The sequence below is a fragment of the Pieris rapae genome, chromosome 22 (assembly GCF_905147795.1).
Source record: "Pieris rapae chromosome 22, ilPieRapa1.1, whole genome shotgun sequence".
In the NCBI taxonomy this organism is placed as follows: Eukaryota; Metazoa; Arthropoda; class Insecta; order Lepidoptera; family Pieridae; genus Pieris; species Pieris rapae.
In genome coordinates, this window is record NC_059530.1 from 831,370 (window position 1) to 850,313 (window position 18,944).

The following is an 18,944-nucleotide window of genomic DNA, read 5'->3' on the forward strand; positions in this document are numbered from 1 at the left end:
TTTATTTACACGAAAGTATAAGTATAAGGACTTGTAAAGTTATCGTGAGTGAGGTTTTGCTCCCTGATTTTATTCCCTGTGATCCTGGATCTCAAATGGAAAACCACATCAAGCTGAGTGGGGGTTGGCCGATATTTTGGATTGTTGAGTCATAGACATGACATCAGAAAGCAGCAAAATTCGCACTTAAGGCCCTATCACAGAGGTTTGGACTGCAAGTCCGATGTAGTTCCTTGAATATTTGTAGCGTTGATGGCTGACCTTGGGTTCGTGCAAAACTTCAATATTGAAGTCTGGATTGAAATCGCTCGCCAATGAAAGTATACACAAGTGGTTATTTCGAAATAACGGTATATAGCTATTTAGCAAGTACTCGATAATTCATTACTATAAACCGGCCCGTAACTCAGTGATGCCAGCTTTAAGGTTCCTCAAATTTAGGGAGATACAATATGTCCTGGGGAGTTTTAGTAGGTTCATTTATTTAGGGGGTACTTACAAGAAATATTTTGTTAAATAACGCACTATTCTATACAATTTATATTAAGCTTCAATCCAATTTAATAAATACAATCTCCAAGTGTTGCTATAACTGAAATATTAAAAAAACTATACTACTTCTGTTCGATATACACAATTATAGTTTATTTAATTATGATGACGGAATCCACAATATTTAAAATCGGGCGATCGTCATTTTTTTTATCGTCGTTTTTATTTATACCTTTGTGTAAAATATATTTGTTAATAGTTACGACCTCTAAGTATTTACAATTTTGTAGGGAGTGTTGGTGGAAATATTGTGAGGCAAGGTATCAGTCTATTTTTATTTTATTATAAAATTGTGTACCTAGATAGATACACAATTTAGATAACCTAACCGTTGTTTTTGGTACAACTTCAAGATTTCTATACTATTTATGTAGTATAAATTTTTTATGCATTGTTAAAATTACCCCTCAAACCAAACAACACAAACTTTATTGGTTTTTAATCGTTATTTACGGGTATTTTAAGTTGGCCGTAGCGGGAACATTCTGTAGGAGTTAGCATCACCGCTGTAACTGTACTTAAGAGACCTAATTTTAGAGAGGTTAAATTCGGAATACTTTTTATTTTAGAAATTATAACTAAAACACATTGTTTTATGGTAACGACTAATTATTAAATAGGAAGAACAAAAAGACAACATTCACAGTTTAGTTTAATTATTATATTTCCTTATTATCGACATATAATTGTTTTTTACTTTAAATATACCTATATTACGAAATAAATTATTAATTTTGTCTATGGAAAATATTGCAAAATTAATAACTGTTATGTATTTATACAGATTCTTGTAGAACCACAGACTGCTTCCATTCAACAGTCATTATATACTTTTTCTTTTTAAACTATGATGCTATGCTTAAAAAAATATACAAATGCATGCATGCTGCAAAACTTGAGTTTATATACAATTGACTGTATATCAATATATGTATACTTACACACGAACGTTCTCATACTAGTAGTCTATTATATATTTATTGTATATTTTTTTAGTATCATGTAAGTTATATGAAGAGTTGAAACCCACGGTTCTGTTTCGGATTTACATATAGCCAGACAATGTATATAATTTTAGTTACTGTATGATATAACATAGTTATATAAGTTTTTTTTTTATAAAAAAACAAGAAGATCTTTGTTCATATAGTATTTTTATTCAAGCAAGTACACTTATGAACGTCAAAAAAATTAAATTAATTGTAAATATACATTTACTACCAGTTCGCAAGTCAAGGGCGTAGAGCGGGCAAGATGTACTTATTATAAGAAGTGAATCGTTTCTTTGTATACGGCTTATTCAAGATGTATCCAGATTTTATTTTTATCACAATGAATTCTTAATAATATTCACCTTGTTATAAAATTGTATTAAAGGAGTTTCACTAATATATAAATTAAAATACGATTTTTTTACTTTAATCTTTATTCACAATTTAATAATACTTTCATTACGTGGAGTCAATGAACTTTTGACGTTTCTACGTAGCAGCCGCCGCAGGCTCCGTAGTTTCAGCCGCACCAGCTGTCAAAATAAATGTCATTTTACAAATGCTTTTATTTAATTATTATATCACCAAGCATTATACGTAAAAATATTAAAAATAATTAAATAAATAGATAGCTAATATGAAATGATCGCTGCGTTAACTAAAGTGAAACCATTAAAATATTACGAATATAAATACAGTTATCACTTATTGCACGTCATTAAATTCGAACGAAAAAAAAGACAGAGGGTGTAGGCCGAGTAAAAAAGCCGGCGTAAAAAAACTACTCTTTTAAAATAGCAAATCATCAAACAAACAAATATAGCAAATTGAGATGTAAGATATCCTATCTTCTAAGTTAGATCAAACTGCAGACGCTATGCAAATTTGATTGATATCGGTTCAGTAGCTAAGGAGTCCATCGCGGACAAACATATTGACAGGAGATTTATATTAAGACTTATTGGCATCGTTTTACACTAACCTTCAGTGGCTGTGTCCGATACACCTGAAATATAAATTAATTATATAAAAGTGTAATAGCAGGCGATTTCCGTTTCGCCATATTTATATCCACGCGTCGGACTGAGTTTTAAGATAAAAATAAAACAAAGTATACATTTTGTCTCGTTTCCTCATAGCGTAAACACAGTTGGAGAGAAAGAGATTTCAGACGTATTGAAAAAAAATTTTTTTTATAAATATTGAAAAACTTACTGCTTTCAGGTGCTAAAATAAAAATAAATAATTATTTGAGTATCAGAACTATCTAGCAAGTAATTACATAGAAGAATACGTAAAAGTAAAAAATTACCTGACACGTCTGATTCGGAGACTGCGATGGTGGTACCTAATAATTAAACTTATTAATAATAAAATAAATAAAAAGATATTCTTAATTTTAAATCATGTCTACATACATTAAAATCGGTTCTAAATATTTAAGATATTATTAATCAATTGTGCAACATCTACAATGGCACACCACTTACTATAATTATATATCTCAATTATAGGGGCTATTAAGTATTACCCCCCCCCCCCCCCTCCCCTTCCTATTGTCAGCTAAAGTAAGGAAAGTTTGTTTATTTATGATACAACTTGTTTTTTTACACAGAAACATTTATATCATTAAAACACTATTTATAAATCAAGCCGCCAACACACAAGTTTCAGTTAAACACGAATACACACTTACACCCCCCCACACATTCTCTCTTAGAATTAAGTCGTCTATTTGGCGTTTCGTTTATATTTTAGGTCTGGGCCTCAGATTTCTGTAAATGTTTCATGATGACAAGCCTCACGATGTTTTCCTTCACCGTTCGAGCGAATATTGAATGCGCACATAGACAGTCCATTGGTGCACAGCCGGGGATCGAACCTGACACCTCAGAGATGAGAATTGCATGAAGCCTCTAGGTCAACACAGCTCGATAACAAAATTTAGTAACGTTTGAATTTAGTAAGAAGTATAATTACCAGCGGTTGTTTCTTCTTGAGTTTGAGTAACTTCAGCTACATCTCTGAAAGGTAAACAGAAATTAAGCTATTTTTATCATCAGCAAGATGCCAGATGGAGCTGGAGAACGCAGTACGTGCGACCTTTCCCTCATCACGCAAAATCAAGTTTCATGCCGAAATCGATAATGTTTTTTTTTTAAAAAAGGCGATTTTTAGAAAGATTTACGAATAACTGAATCGTATCTTGTCTCACTGTTATACAGGTTTTGGCTAAAAGCTAGTGGTTTATTTATCTAATATATAAAATTCTTGTGTAATTAAACTCCTCCGAAATGGCTCAACCGATTTTTGTGAAATTTTGTGTGCATATCGGTTAGCTCTGCGAATCGGACAACGTCTATTTTTTATCCCACTAAATGTTAAGGGTGTATCATTCCAAAAATTTTATTTTTAAAGAAAAAAATGGGTTTTTATTTTTTTGTCGTACAGCATGCAATCCTTCATTTACTGTAAGATCAACCCCTATTTTTATTTTTTAATTTATTGTTGGTATGTAACAAAATTGTCTAACTAAAATCACAAAACGGAGAAGCAAAGCTTGTCAAAGCTCAGAACAATGGTACAAGAACAATAAAATGCAATGTTTAATGCGAGTAGCACGTATAGGCTTCATATCATAATATATCTCTCTAAAGTTTTCGATTTTATATTATAGACTAAAAATACGGTTTCTATTACTTACCGCATCTCCATAATGGTTTTGGTGACAGCATCGGAGCCAGACGCAAAGACCGCTTGATACACTCCCTCATACGTTGGGGTGTATTCTGTTATACTTATCGTTATTTCTGATGAAGTCGCCTGAACAAACAAATTAAAGGATGGAACGAAAGATCAAAAAAAATGGTGACATTCACCAGAATAATACTCGAATTAATTTAAGGAATGTGTATAAAATAAGGCACCGCACCTCAAGAGTCGGGGATATTGGGAAATTAAATGTTTATTTATTTTATTTTATTTACATGAGAAACTTAATATTAATATGTATATATTATATACGAGCGAGATACACGTCGCCATTAGCCGTAACAATTTTAGTCAGCTATGTTCATTCTAACATGCATCTTTAATGCCTTTTTGAATTTGTCAAACACTCCAATATTGCGAATTTGAGATGGTAATTGGTTAAATAATTGCACACCCTCATACCTAATAGATTTCTTCAAATAATTTGTACGCGGCTTCGGTAAGATAAGCAAACTCGCTCGACGAGTATTGCGTGTCGTTGTGTGTTTGATTTTTTTAAACGACAAGCAACTATGGATAGAGTTATTTAAATTTTTTTTTATCAAGATACAGGTGTTATATACATACAGTTGTTTAATTGTCATAATTTTGGTTTCTTGGTAGATTTTATTAGTCGGTGTTAAAAAATTGTATCTAAATAATGATTTTATTAATTTATTTTGTAGTGTTTGTAAGTTAGCAATTATGTTTTTACATGCCGTACCCCATATTTCAATTAGATATATGAAATGTGGCTTGACTAAACAATTATAAATTAAATGACGTACGGATTGAGGAATACATTTTGATATTGACCAAAATCTGCCTATAAGTGATTTTAGTTTGGTAATTATGTGTGATATATGAAATTAAAAAACAATAAAACTAATTTAAGCGTACGACCTGGCCCCAAAAGAAAAACCACTCCTTATATGGAAATTGTATTAGTTTTTACAATAAACTCGCAGCGAAATTAGAGAATTATTACTAAATAAATTCAAAGCTCTCGTTAAAAGTAAATGAATCAATACAGCTTTTTATATATTAGCGAAACGCCCATGCTAAGTCTTGCAAATTATCAATATTTATACATGTTTATTATGAGAACCGCTAACGGGCTACTTTTAAGTGATACCCATAGACGCCTTCAACGTCAGAGAAATCGCCGGTGCATTTCCGGCCAAGAACAACATATTGAACTTACCGTAAATATTGCAATGGACCCAACAGAATTCCGCCTAAATGACGTCTCCAGCGGTATACCATTAACGAAGACCTGCAATCAAATTAATTATATAAATAAACAATTAAACCCTATTTTATTTATCCTTTTTCAATCCATATCAACACGCCTGAGTGCATGAGTGTGTGGTTGCAAATGTGTGAGTTATTGAGTGATTCAGTGAGTGAATGAGTAAAGTGTGTGAATTCGAATGAACTCACCTTTTCAACAGAACAATCACTGCAGGTGAACGGCACCTGCTGCTGAAACTGCTCACCGATCTTTGGAGTAGCCAATTTCACCACTTCTGGTATTACAACACCTGGAATACAACTTCTAGACTCTAATTACTTATATAAGACCTCCTTTTAATCCTTTTAATCTCCGATATCCCGTGTTTGAACAGATAACGACATGAGACATCAACATGATCTACTACGTTTAATGATTCAGTGAATGGGCTACCTCGCTTTTACAACTTTATTTCTAACATTAATTATTTATTCATATATTTTACAACTATTTTCCAACTGACCGTAATTTTATTACACTCTTAATGAGGTTTAAGTTTCTATTTAGTTTTAGTTACTTATTTCTTTTTAGTTATTATGAAGTGGAAACTTCGTTAGCATCGTTGTGATTTGAAAGTCGATGTAACGATAAAGAGACAAACACAAATTTATAAGATTTAATATGGGAGAAATGAGAACCTTTCGTAAATGTTTGAACCTTTTTGTATATAGTTGTATAGTAGTATAATTGTTTTTTGTCAAAAAGTTGTATATAGTCTATGTTAGGAATAAATAAATAGTTGACCGTTTAGGACACAATAAAGAATTATATAAAATATTACCAGGCGCTGAAATTAAAATTTAAAGTTTTAATTAATACGAACTATTATAAATTAAACGTATTTTTTATTAAACATTTCCCTCGTATTTGTAATTTAGTAAAATACTACTTTGACAATTTTTACACATAAGTAGAAATGTATGTACAATCAGCGATCGAAAACACTTTGTTAGAGAGTTTTTGGCAACTATGCGGCTTACAGATTCTAAGGGGTAAAGCTTCGCATGCGCTTCATATTGTAGATTATTACTAGAAGACCAACCTTCGACTCACATTAAATAATGAATGTTTATTTTGGAAAAGAAGGTTCCATAACTATGTTAGTAATTACAACTTAATAACTTAAATCTAAGTGTAAGTAAATTCTTTTTTTAAGGAAATAAAATTTGTTTATTTCGGAAGAAATAAATTAAAGCCATATGCAGACATTTTTGTGTGTTGATTTTTTTAAGGAAAAAATAAATATTAGTTCGTCTTGCTTAGGCGTTACATTATTTATAGAAGCCATAAAAATACTTACAATTATCTAAAAAAGAAAAATATTAATTATTAACATATCAAGCATGGCACTGTTTTGATTTAAAAACTAAAGCAAACTATCTTTTATTTACACAGCGTAAATACGATCCGAGGGAAAGAGATAGGATATTCATTCATTGAGTTTGAGAAAGATTTCAAAGATTTCAAAGGCTGCCTTCTCAATGTATTGTTAATTCCAAAAAGATACATGTTACTAATTATTTAACGGAAATATAATGTAATATTAAGTACTTTTTAGGTTAAGAATTAAATAAATAATATTATTTATTATATTTAAACATTTGTAATAATAATTACACTTTTATTTATTATTTTTTATATATTATTATTAAAATGATGTTAGTATTTTCCTATAGTTACGCATACTTCTAGATGTATTTACGTGGCAAAAGACTGCCAGTCTTTTCCTGCTGTCGATGAAGTTATTAGCTCCAATACGAATTTTCCGATTTGTGATATCTATTTCAATTACTTCAAAGAAATTTAAAATAGCTTTTTAACGACAAATATATTCGCATAGAAAAACAATATACATACTATCAATAACAGCTAATATCTTTTTGATGAATTTGTTCTTATTCTTAAAGAATCCCATGTATACGCAAGCGTGGTTGTCTTCAAATCTGAAAATAATCAAAAAAATTATGTACGAAATATACATATACTACAATTCTCAGGTTACTTTATTCAAAACAAATAACATAATACATAAAAATATACCTAATAACTAACCTTAAAATTAATAATTATTAAATTATATTATTAAAAGGAGTCCCTTTAGGCAAGGTTCCGCAGATACTGGCAGCGTTCCCCCTTTGAATAGCTAGACTAATTCTTTGTGCGAGGTAGCTGCCAGCTCTTCGTTCTCCTGTGATGTCGAGGAAATTACAATTATAATTTGAGGTTTCGAGTGGTTTTCAACCGCCATTTATAGTAGATATGACGCGGACAGAAATTGTGCCGTATACCGAATATTCGGCCAACCTTGAAGCCGGATAGCCGAATATCCGAACAACGTCAAGGCGCGTATAGCTAATGTTGTACCAAACTTAAAGGCACAGATTGAAGCATGCAGGAGCAACCATTCGTAACGCCTTGCGATGTTTGTACGCGCCTTAAGGCCCTATCCCACTGCTGTGTCAGTCTCTGAGCACTGCGGTACGCAATGGAGAGATGGAGCACTGCGGTGCGCAACCCGCAGTAACAATTAGTTATGTAAATCATTTACGTAAATTTGTATTTTTTTTTAAATGAATTACTTTTAATCATTTTTAAATTCAAAGTGTCTAAAATTGGCTTTGTTTGTTTTCTATCGAGCGAAGTACCTTATTTAAATTATGTATCGATCTTTAACAGAACAGTTAACAATAGCTCTGTATATTTATTTAAAATTAAAATAGAATCGGTGCGTAAAAAAGGTTAAAAAAACGGGAACTATGATATTTTAAGCAACATTTTTACACAGCAAATGTGAACAATTATTACAGTGCATTAAATAGTGATTAGTTAGCCGTGATCAAACAATTTGCTATCCGCCATACCGCGTTGGATATTTCTCGTTCGGTTATGGTTAAAAATTACAAATGCTGCAAAAAACTGACGAAGTGTAGTGAAGTGACTTTTAAGAGTGTCTTGTGCAAATCAAGTACTTTAATCTAAAATCCTAAGCACTGTTTTAAATAAATCACAATATCATATGTGTTATATACGATTTATTTGCGAGCTAAGTTATTAGTCGATTGGCACTTGCGACGAGTCGTTGGGAACATCGTACACATTGAGGCTTCCGGATCGAATCCTGCCGCTTTCATACCTACGAAACGACGTTTACTTTTATTTTATTTTTTTATTTTTTTTACCACTAAACAACAATGGAAGACCAATTTCAAATGTTGTTTGAGAAAATGAGAATTGAAATGAAGGAACAAAATACAAAATTGGAAGAATCGTTAACTAACAAAATAATAAATAGAATTGATGAGAAATTAAAACCTATCTTAGCAGAAAATGAAAACCTAAAATTAAAAGTCGCAACCTTAGAAAACGAAGTCGAATATTTAAGAAGAGAAAAAAAGGAAAACAATTTAGTCATTTTTAACTTGAAAGAGGAGGAATGTAGTAGTACCGAGTTACTGCAGAATGTCCAAAGGCAATGTCTGGCGGATTTAAATATAACACTCGAAAAAACAGAGGTAAATAAAATATACCGTATCGGAAAACCGACAAAACAGGAAGGAAAACCAAGGCCCATTTTAATATCCTTCGTTAATAGTTGGAAGAAACAGGAAATCTTAAAAAATAAGAGAAAGTTCAAGCAATTGTTTATTTCTGAAGACTTTTCCAAAGAAGTGTTAGAAAAAAGAAAATTATTGAAATTAAAATTAATAGAAGAACTAAAGAATGGCAAGATTGCATATTTAAAATACGACCAACTTATAGTCAAGGAAAATGTTTCTAACACAGACAAAAGGAAGAGAGAACTATCAGCTTCTCCACAAACTGAACATATGGCTCAACCAAAAAAACAACAGGCACTTCTTTCGTCTAAAACTAATCGAACAAATGCTTTTGACATGATGAGGGCCAGATCGAACTCTCTTTCTAAACCTACTTCCTCTGATAAAAGATCATAGCAACCATGTGTTGGTACCCAGAAAACAAATAAAATAATAAGAACAATCTCCCCCAATACGGCTGGTCCCCGTGGGGGCAGTAGACCACCACCCTCCACCCAAAAAATAGAAAAACACTCTCGCCTTATTCAAGGCACACGAATTTGTACAATGAATGTAAGGTCGCTCGTAGGCAACGGCCGTCAAGAGGAATTAGAACATGCTCTGCAAACCATAAAGTGGGATATTCTTGGTCTCTCTGATATAAGAAAAGAGGGAACACACATTATTGAATACGAAGACTACATCTTTTTATACACCGGAAAGAAAAGTGGAAGAAATGGTGTAGGATTTATGGTTAAAAAGGAGTTGAAATCAAATATTGTAGATTTCGAGGTTCTATCAGACAGAGTAGCAAAACTTGAAATGTCCTTTAATAATTATAAGATTAACATAATTCAAGTCTATGCCCCCACAGCGAAGTCAAGCCAAGAAGACATAGATATTTTTTATGATAGCTTAAATAATGCACTAGTAAATTCTCTGCCATACACAATTGTGCTTGGAGATTTTAACGCACAAATAGGCCGAGCCACTCCAGATGAAAAGTTGGTTATGGGTTTATGGGGACACGGTAAGAGAAGCGAGCGAGGCAAACGACTTATTGACTTTTGTTTAGAAAAACAACTGTTTATTGTGAACTCTTATTTCAAGAAAAACACCAAAAATAAATGGACATGGTTATCACCAGATACTCGAACCGCTAATGAAATAGACTTTTTTATTATTAAAAGACCCTATCATCATACCGTCGAAAATATAGATATAATTAATACCACCCACCCAACAGACCACCGTATGGTTCGGGCAACAGTGAAAATTTCAGCAAAAATTAAAAGTAGAAAACAATTTAAAGGCAGACAATCAGGACTGAACCCACTAGAACAAGAAACACTTAAGAATATTTTTTCGGTTCAACACATTGAAAAATCTAATAATATACAAGAACAATATAATAATATTATACATCGAATTAAAACCAGTGTCGAAAAGTTACCTACAATACCAGGGATAAAGAGAAATAACTATATTATAACTGAAAAAATAAGAGATATGATAAGTGAAAGAACTGAACTAAAAAATAAACCTACCAAATCAGAAAGTGAAAAGAAGCGTCTTAAGCATCTGTATGGAAAAATTAGAAAAAATATAAAAAGAAATAAAGAATATTATCAACTCAAAATATTAGAAGAAGAAATAGATAAAAATCTGTCAGTTAAACGAGGAAACAAACGCATAAATAATACGAAACAATGGGTACAAACACTAAAAAGTCGTACAAACGCTACAATAACAAACAGAGATAATATACTAAATATAGCCACTAATTTCTACAAAGAACTGTACAGTTTGCAAAATCAACCACTAGATATTAGTAATAATGGTATATTAGAAAGTTATAAAAATGAAGAGACCCCTTTGCTACTGGAAAGTGAAATCAGGCATGCCATTATGAAACTTAAATCTGCAAAAAGCCCTGGAGATGATAACATAACTAATGATATACTTAAAGCAATAGTAGAACCTCTAACATCACCTCTCACGGAACTACTCAATGACATTTTAAAACAAGAAAAAATACCTAAACAGTGGGAAACATCTGTAATAACATTACTATATAAAAAGGGAGACCCAATGAACATCAATAACTACCGACCTATAAGTTTATTGCAATCCACTTACAAACTTTTTACAAATATCATCCTTACCAGAATGAAGATGGAGCTAGAGTTCCAACAACCAAGAGAGCAAGCTGGTTTTAGAAGTAAATATTCAACTCTAGATCATATATTCACACTTAGACAAGTCATTGAAAAATACATGGAGTACAAAAAGACAGTATATATAGCCTATGTGGACTACTCCAAAGCCTTTGACACAATCTTACATAACAAACTCTGGTTAGCTTTACGAGAACAAGGAATACAAAATAAATATGTTAACTTATTAGAAAAGATATACCAAAGAAGTAAAGCCACAGTGAAGTTGGAGAAGAAAGGTAAGATGTTTCCACTGAAAAGGGGTGTTCGGCAGGGCGATCCCGTGTCGCCAAACTTATTCATCGCACTTCTGGAATTTATCTTCAGAAAGCTGGATTGGTTAGGGTTAGGAGTAAATATCAATGGCGAAAATTTAAGCCATCTTCGGTTCGCAGATGACATTGTTCTAATAACTGAAAGGCATGAAGACTTACAATACATGCTGCGTACCCTAGAAGACATAAGTAAAGAGTGTGGGCTGGAAATGAACCCTGAAAAAACATGTATAATGACAAATGGCATAAAATATAGTATAACCGTCAACAATAGAAATATAGAATACGTCGACCAGTATGTCTACCTTGGCCAAAATATTTCGTTTAAAAGCCATTATATAGAGGAGGTAGAGAGAAGAATAAAAAAAGCCTGGAATTCATATTGGTCACACAAGCATATTTTTAAGTCTCAAATGAGTCTATCACTGAAGAAAAAAGTGATGGACTCAGTTGTGACACCTACACTGTTGTACGGCTGCCAATCATGGCCTATCACAGTTGAATTAATAAAGAAAATTCAAATATTTCAACGATCAGCCGAAAGGAGCATGTTAGGCTTAAGTCTCAGAAACAGGGTAAAGAGTACAGCGATACGACAAAGAACAAAAATAATAGACGCGGCAAAAATGGTGTGCCGCCTGAAATGGCGTTGGGCAGGGCACACAGCAAGAACAAGTGACAACAGATGGAGCGAGAGAGTCCTGCACTGGTACCCGCGCGGCACGAGCCGGCCGCAGGGGCGCCCACGCCGACGCTGGGCAGATGACATCATCGCAGTCGCCGGGGTTACCTGGCCGCGCCTGGCCCGCGACAGACGCGAGTGGAACCGGAAGGAGGAGGCCTATGTCCAACGGTGGACAAACCAAAACTTAAGTGAATGACGTTTTATTGTCCCCTAATTTTAAAGTTTTTGGAAATAAAGGCTATTATTATTATTATTATTATTATTATCGATCTTTAAAAAAAAACCTATAATCTATATATCCTTAAAATGGATACATAAACTCCACCATATATGTTGCTCTACTTTAAGAAACGATGACAAAAAGGGAAAGAAACAATTTACTCTTTCAGAGTTTGGCGACCGGAAAGGTCCTTTACGAAATTTATTACAGCTTATCTTTCAGCGCCCTGAAACAGTGTATATATAGCTTCTTTCGAAAGCTGGCCTTGTATATATAAGTTACGAATGTATGTTAATTATTTTCTTTTTTACATTGAACAATGTAAATATTATTTAAAAGTATTAATTTTGTACTGAATGCTGTCTCCTACACTATCAATAAAGTAAAGAACTAAAGGGTAAGTTCAGCGTAGAAAAATTTATTTATTTTTTATTTAGATATTTATAAATAATTACATAAACCACTTTTTCTAGACATAATGATACGTGTCTATCCATAGACCTCTTTCAGGGTCGAAAGGTTCATAATAACTGTCTTGTTATTATGTTAAGATAAGAAAATCCACCATTCTAAGTTTCAGGTGACTTGACTTGCCGCATTGGTTCAAGCATAACTTACCTTGGAAAGTTGAAGCTAATCATATTAGTGACGTGTATGACAGATACTCTTCCAGCAGACAACACACTCTCGCCATTGCACAGAATATCCGTGACAGAACACTCTTCGCACGTGTAATTCATTGTGCGATCAAAATGGCCGCCAACGTCAAACGACGCACTGAGGCGCTGGATTTTAATCGCTAAAAAATAGATCAGTAAATTGGCATGACGTTTCATTCAAAGTCGAGACTGCGCTAAGTATGACTCTCCTATGTCAAAAGTCGTTGGATTAACGCTGAAACCAAATAACCTATCTCAATCCATTTTTGACCATCTGGGATAGACATCTTAATCCAAATATGTATTGATAAAGGTGTGCCAATATCCTATCTTAGGATTTTAACTTACACCAGTTTTTAAAATACATAATTTAAAAGCTATTTGTGACGTTTTAAACATAGACATGTATATTTTAATATGATTTATACGGTTTAATTTAGTTACTTTGGTTTATATTGATTGTTATCAAATGAGTCTAATGAGCGAAGAGATTGCTTTCTATCCGTCGACAAAAATGGATTGTCTTCGTAGGGTTTCTATTATTGGGATGCAGATAGGAGATCAATCTACTGTCACGGTCACGGATCAATTATTGGGTTTGAGCTTTAGACTATTCTGAATATAAGGGTTACAAAGCCAAAAAAATCAGCGCGTCAAATGACTTTTACCCACTTACATAGATATTAGTATAGTATATAATAATTATTTAGTAAATAAATTAGTAAAAAAAAAAAGTTTGTATGAAAAACATCTTTGGAACTTATCTGAAAATGTATAGATTCCAAATCTGTTCTTTTTTATCCTTTACGTTTATCTAACTTAGTAGAAATAAGCTCTTATATATAATTTATTATTAACAAAAAAACATTACCGTTTTCTGTAAAACAAAAGTAGCTATTATGAATACGAAATTTTTTTACTTAAATTATTATTATTTTCTAAATATAATAGACTTAACCATATAATAATTGATTCATATTGTCTAAAAGATAGATTTTTTACAACAGATAATAGGTTTCATATGCCGTTAATTCGGTCAGATAATCTTTCTTAGTGAAATATCTAACATGCAACTTTACCGACCGAAGCAGCTATACCGACGTTCTGAAACTACAGATGCTAGGCGGGCGCAGATATCGCCAAATTTGTCGTACATACATTGTGTATAAAATTATTTAAATAAATAATACGTTGTTATTCATGGCCAGACATTTCTTCATTTTAGTTATTTCTAAATTAAAACAATTTTCTCCGAGCCTTGAACGTTGTTGAAATACACAAATACAAATGTATGCCAGTAGATATTTATTTAGAATAAAAATCGTTACCTGTGTCTGAAATTAAAGAAAAGAATTGTAAATAAAAGAATTTATATGATAAGAAATTAAAACAGAAAACATAATTACCCTTTTCTGAAATGAAACAAAATTAAAATTAAATTATTGCAAAATATAAATTTGTTATGTTTGGTTGCGAAAATGATTTCTAAGAGAAAAAGAATGTCTTAAGTTATATTATTATATGGAGACTGTTCGTAGTTCCGGAATAGAACCAAAAGTAATTGAAAAAACTGAATTTTCAACTTTTTCTCCCCATAAAACCTTCCTCAGAGCATTAATAATAAAAATAATTGAATTAGCCCGGCCTTCTATAACACATAAAAATATACTTTTTAAAAAACGTTTATTAAAAAACATAATAAAAATATATACAGTATTTACAATTTTCGTAACCTATGTAGGTTAAGGTAATAATAAAAATACTTGAATTGACCCGGCCGTGTTCAACATTTTTATTTTTTTTAAATATAAAATTGTAGTTTATTTATAAATATAAAATTCAAATATATACAATATTTACAATTTTCGTAACCTAAGTAGGTTAAGGTAATAATAAAAATAAATATATGAGAAATTTAAATAGTTCGGTCACTGTATTTCGATATCAGTCAGCGGCCTGGAGAGGTCCCAGATCTGGGGTCACCGGTACCATCTACCAGGTGCCAACTAAAATCTTCTAAGGAATTTACGGTTCATTTTTTATTTCATTCATTATACAGATTATATTTAGATTACTTACCGGGAGCTGGAATTATGAAATTATTTATTAGGTAAATATTTTCTATTATTGTGTATAAATATATCCTATCGTTTCTTTACTTAAAACAATGAGCCAGATTACAATTTTTTTTAATTATTTAAAAAAACACAAACACACTTTAAATCAACATAATTCCATAACTAATAAATTATTAAATTCATTCATTTGTAATACATGTTATGTCTATGTATTTACATAAAAAGAAAAGAAAAATAGAGCTTTTGTTTTTTCTTTATTTTCACAATAAAAAGAGGTCTGTTATCCTGCGTCATTCGTTGCTTGTAATACACCGAATCATATGTGCACATGAAAAAGGCACATGTGACGTCGGCATATGAAGTAACGACGTAAAGTAATTCAAAAAATTATTTTACTACGTCTAATTAAAACTAAATGTATTTGTGGTTATCACTTGCAAATTACAATGGCAATGTTTTAATTATCGAACGGTTCTGATTGCTAGGTATCAAGACATTATATTAAGAGTAAAGATAACAAAACTTATCATATCAGTTCATAGTTTGTGTCACATTTATTTAAGCTGTGTATTTTCGTGTACATTGTCTTATTAAGACATTTCAATAAATTAAACTAAAGTATGCTGACAACAAATTATTCCCCTTATAATGGTTAATTTTTAGTTACTGGCAATAACTAATATCCATGGCACTGTACTGCCGCAACAATTGCTCAATTTTATAAATATATTAGACTTATCTTTTCTTTTTCTGTACTTACTGAGCACACTTAGAACTTTAACCCTCTCTTCCAACCCTTCGCCATTCTGTATCACTGCGAAATAATCACCAAAATCTTGTGTCTTCATTCCCTCCACTTCGATTTCTAGGAGTTGCTTACTGAAAGACGTAAATTTGAAACAAATAAAACAATCCATCCGGCCTCAGTTTGTTTATTTAGTGATCAGCCTGGTGTTGGTGTGCTCCGCAAGACGGTACTTCACTCCGAGCCGTCGCTTGCCACTGTATAAGGCACGAATTCGTCACCACATTCTACCTCGTGTAATTCAGTAGATTTAGAGCCTTTTTATTTCATTGTGTTGCCAAATCGATGAATTTTTGACTCTCGAAATGTTGGAGATGTATTTCAAATACTTACGGTTTGCCTTCCCTGAAACAAAATGTCCATTAAAACTCACTTGACAATGACTGTTTGTTACAATTCACCCCTTAAATACCCCAACCACTCTTAAATCATCGGAATATCATTAAATAGCTTTGCTCGGTATTTTTTTCTTTTTATAAATTGTGTTTTTTGGAAATTATATTTAAGTACGAATAACATACTAATAAATAATTAATTATCGAAAAAAGATAATTATATTCAAATTTAGTTTAGTTTTTATTTGACTGACATCTTTAAACGAGCAATTCTATGTTTAATTTGATAAAACACGAATAAAATTACATTTTCTAGAAATGATTCCTAGCTAGATCGATTTATCGCCCCCGAAACCCCCCGTATACTAAATTTCATTAAAATCGTTGAAGCTAATTCCGAGATTCCAATTATATACATATATATTATATACAAGAATTGCTCGTTTAATGATATAAGATAAGATATAGCAAATTAATTAGAAGGATAGAGAAACTTACTTATCTCGGTACTCTCTTAAGCGATATCTTGAACTGTCTAAGTTATATATATTGCTATCACTGGCTCGTACAATAACATTAAGCAGGCGGCACCTATTGCATTTGAACGCAATACTAGACGTGTTCGCTCGCTGACCCTGCAGGAGCTCAATGGTGCGATAGGAGATCGTCGTCATACTTCCCACTGGAATTAAGATTATTATTGCTTGTTGTACCCATTTCGATATGGTCCCTTCAGTAGCTTTGATGTCGCAAAATTGGGACCACAAACATATACGCGTATTAGTGTTGCCAGATGGTTTTGGCAACATACCCCTAGACTAATTTGATTTCCGGCCAGAAATCCCCTAGGATGATCTCACCAATTGACAAAAACCCTCCCCCATGTTTAGGACTCGTGGCGAAATCTGGGTCACCATGAGAACAACCTAAAAGATTCGTTCCACAGCTAAGCGTTTTTAAATCAACTTTTACCAGTAGATTTAGCTGCCCACCGAAGTGTTTCCAAACCAATTCGACTTAAAGTCCTTCATGAGAAGAGCGTACCATATCTTAAAACTGGCAAAGCACTTGCGAGCCCTCTGGTAATCTGAACGTCTATAATAATAATAATAATAATAATAATCTTCATTTCTTCTCTCACATATACATACAAGGTTACAATGATTAAAAACTAAGATGATAACATATAAGCGGCGGAATCATATATCGTATCATAATCATAGTTCGGTCAATTTATGAGATCATTTATTAATTTATAAGTTCCAAAATTGTACGTCACGCTACTGAAGTAAACCTGATTTTTTTTTTTACAGAACAGGGGGCAAACGGGCACAGCTACGAGTTGAAAAATCACTTCTACAATTTCTGATCGGCTCCAGATAAACGAGGAATTACATAATGGCGTGAATTTATTGGCTTTAATATAATTGTTCAGTGACTTACATAAAATAACCAATTTCACATATTTCTCTTTATTTCGACGTGCACTGCCAAACTGTACATAGTACTCTCCATAATCCTTGGTCTTGGCCCACGGCGAGAAGGTGAGAGTGACTGTCACGAACGTGTTGTCTGGAGACAACTCGAGAGAATATGTAGGCGATGACAGGTCGTCTAGGTCTTCCTGCAAATATTTTATCTCAATACAAATACTATACAACCTCCGAGATACACATAGACTGGGATATTAAAGACTAGATTGGTTTTTAATATTTTTACAAATTATTTATTTAATCAAGCTTACCACATCATACATGCTAATATCGCATTAAAGTAGTTAAATCAAAGTAGAAATATAACTTAACTAACTAATTGAATCTCTAGGCAATTAATAAAAAATCGATATTCAATCATTTTGATTTATATATAACTAGCGACCCGCTCCGGCTTCGCACGGGTGCAATGCTGATACTAAATACACTACAGAAAATCTGTGAACGTTGTAGAGATAGAGATATACCATCACGGACTTTTCTATAGACCTTTTCAATGTGTACAATACTTAGTACATTATTTTGATAAAACTCGTAGGGTTCAGCCTGCGTTTGCAATGTAAGCGGAAAAAATGTAATTATTTACGACATCACCACTTCAATTCAATTCCACTAAATATAGTCTTATTGGAAGGCCTTACCAATTGATTACTATGAGGCCTCTTGCGCTTGACCGCCTTGAATTCGTATCCTTCGGGAATGAGGACTTTTCGTGGACTTGTTGAATATTCAGTACATAGTGGTGACACAAATTCTTCCAAGCTGTCCTCTGCATTTTAATTGACATTTATTTATTAATTTATTAAGTCTACAACATCATACATACTATGAAGTCTACTGATAATTTTATATCTAAGCACCTGGATGGCCGAGCTTTGCTCGGTATTTTTATTTTTTTATAAATTGTGTTTTTGGAAATTATATATAAGTACGAATTACATACTAATAAAATGATGAAATATGAACAATATAGATATATATGCTGGAATAGCTTTAGTGTTGTTGTGTCGTTAAAGCAATTTATTGCGAAAAAAATAGTACTATTATTCGCCG

The 18,944-nt window shown here is 32.4% G+C and overlaps 1 protein-coding gene across 2 annotated transcripts in view; it reads right to left on the bottom strand.

Moving 5' to 3' along the window:
- Positions 1-1,987: 1,987 nt before the first annotated feature.
- The window catches only part of LOC111000771, a 28,461-nt gene continuing 11,504 nt past the window's right edge, over positions 1,988-18,944 (bottom strand). For both annotated transcript variants that reach the window (XM_045633242.1, XM_045633241.1), the window contains 21 exons: positions 18,533-18,660; positions 17,842-18,022; positions 16,897-17,080; positions 16,397-16,408; positions 16,019-16,137; positions 15,260-15,265; positions 14,587-14,592; positions 14,509-14,514; positions 14,052-14,057; positions 13,140-13,320; positions 7,447-7,532; positions 6,890-6,895; positions 6,371-6,376; positions 5,739-5,839; positions 5,500-5,571; positions 4,249-4,367; positions 3,525-3,568; positions 2,857-2,892; positions 2,760-2,771; positions 2,527-2,550; positions 1,988-2,077 (listed from right to left, as the gene is read on the bottom strand). In XM_045633242.1, the coding sequence (XP_045489198.1) occupies positions 2,034-2,077; positions 2,527-2,550; positions 2,760-2,771; positions 2,857-2,892; positions 3,525-3,568; positions 4,249-4,367; positions 5,500-5,571; positions 5,739-5,839; positions 6,371-6,376; positions 6,890-6,895; positions 7,447-7,532; positions 13,140-13,320; positions 14,052-14,057; positions 14,509-14,514; positions 14,587-14,592; positions 15,260-15,265; positions 16,019-16,137; positions 16,397-16,408; positions 16,897-17,080; positions 17,842-18,022; positions 18,533-18,660 (1,379 nt within the window). In that variant the 3' untranslated portion in view covers positions 1,988-2,033. The remainder of the gene's footprint in view (positions 2,078-2,526; positions 2,551-2,759; positions 2,772-2,856; positions 2,893-3,524; positions 3,569-4,248; positions 4,368-5,499; positions 5,572-5,738; positions 5,840-6,370; positions 6,377-6,889; positions 6,896-7,446; positions 7,533-13,139; positions 13,321-14,051; positions 14,058-14,508; positions 14,515-14,586; positions 14,593-15,259; positions 15,266-16,018; positions 16,138-16,396; positions 16,409-16,896; positions 17,081-17,841; positions 18,023-18,532; positions 18,661-18,944) is intronic.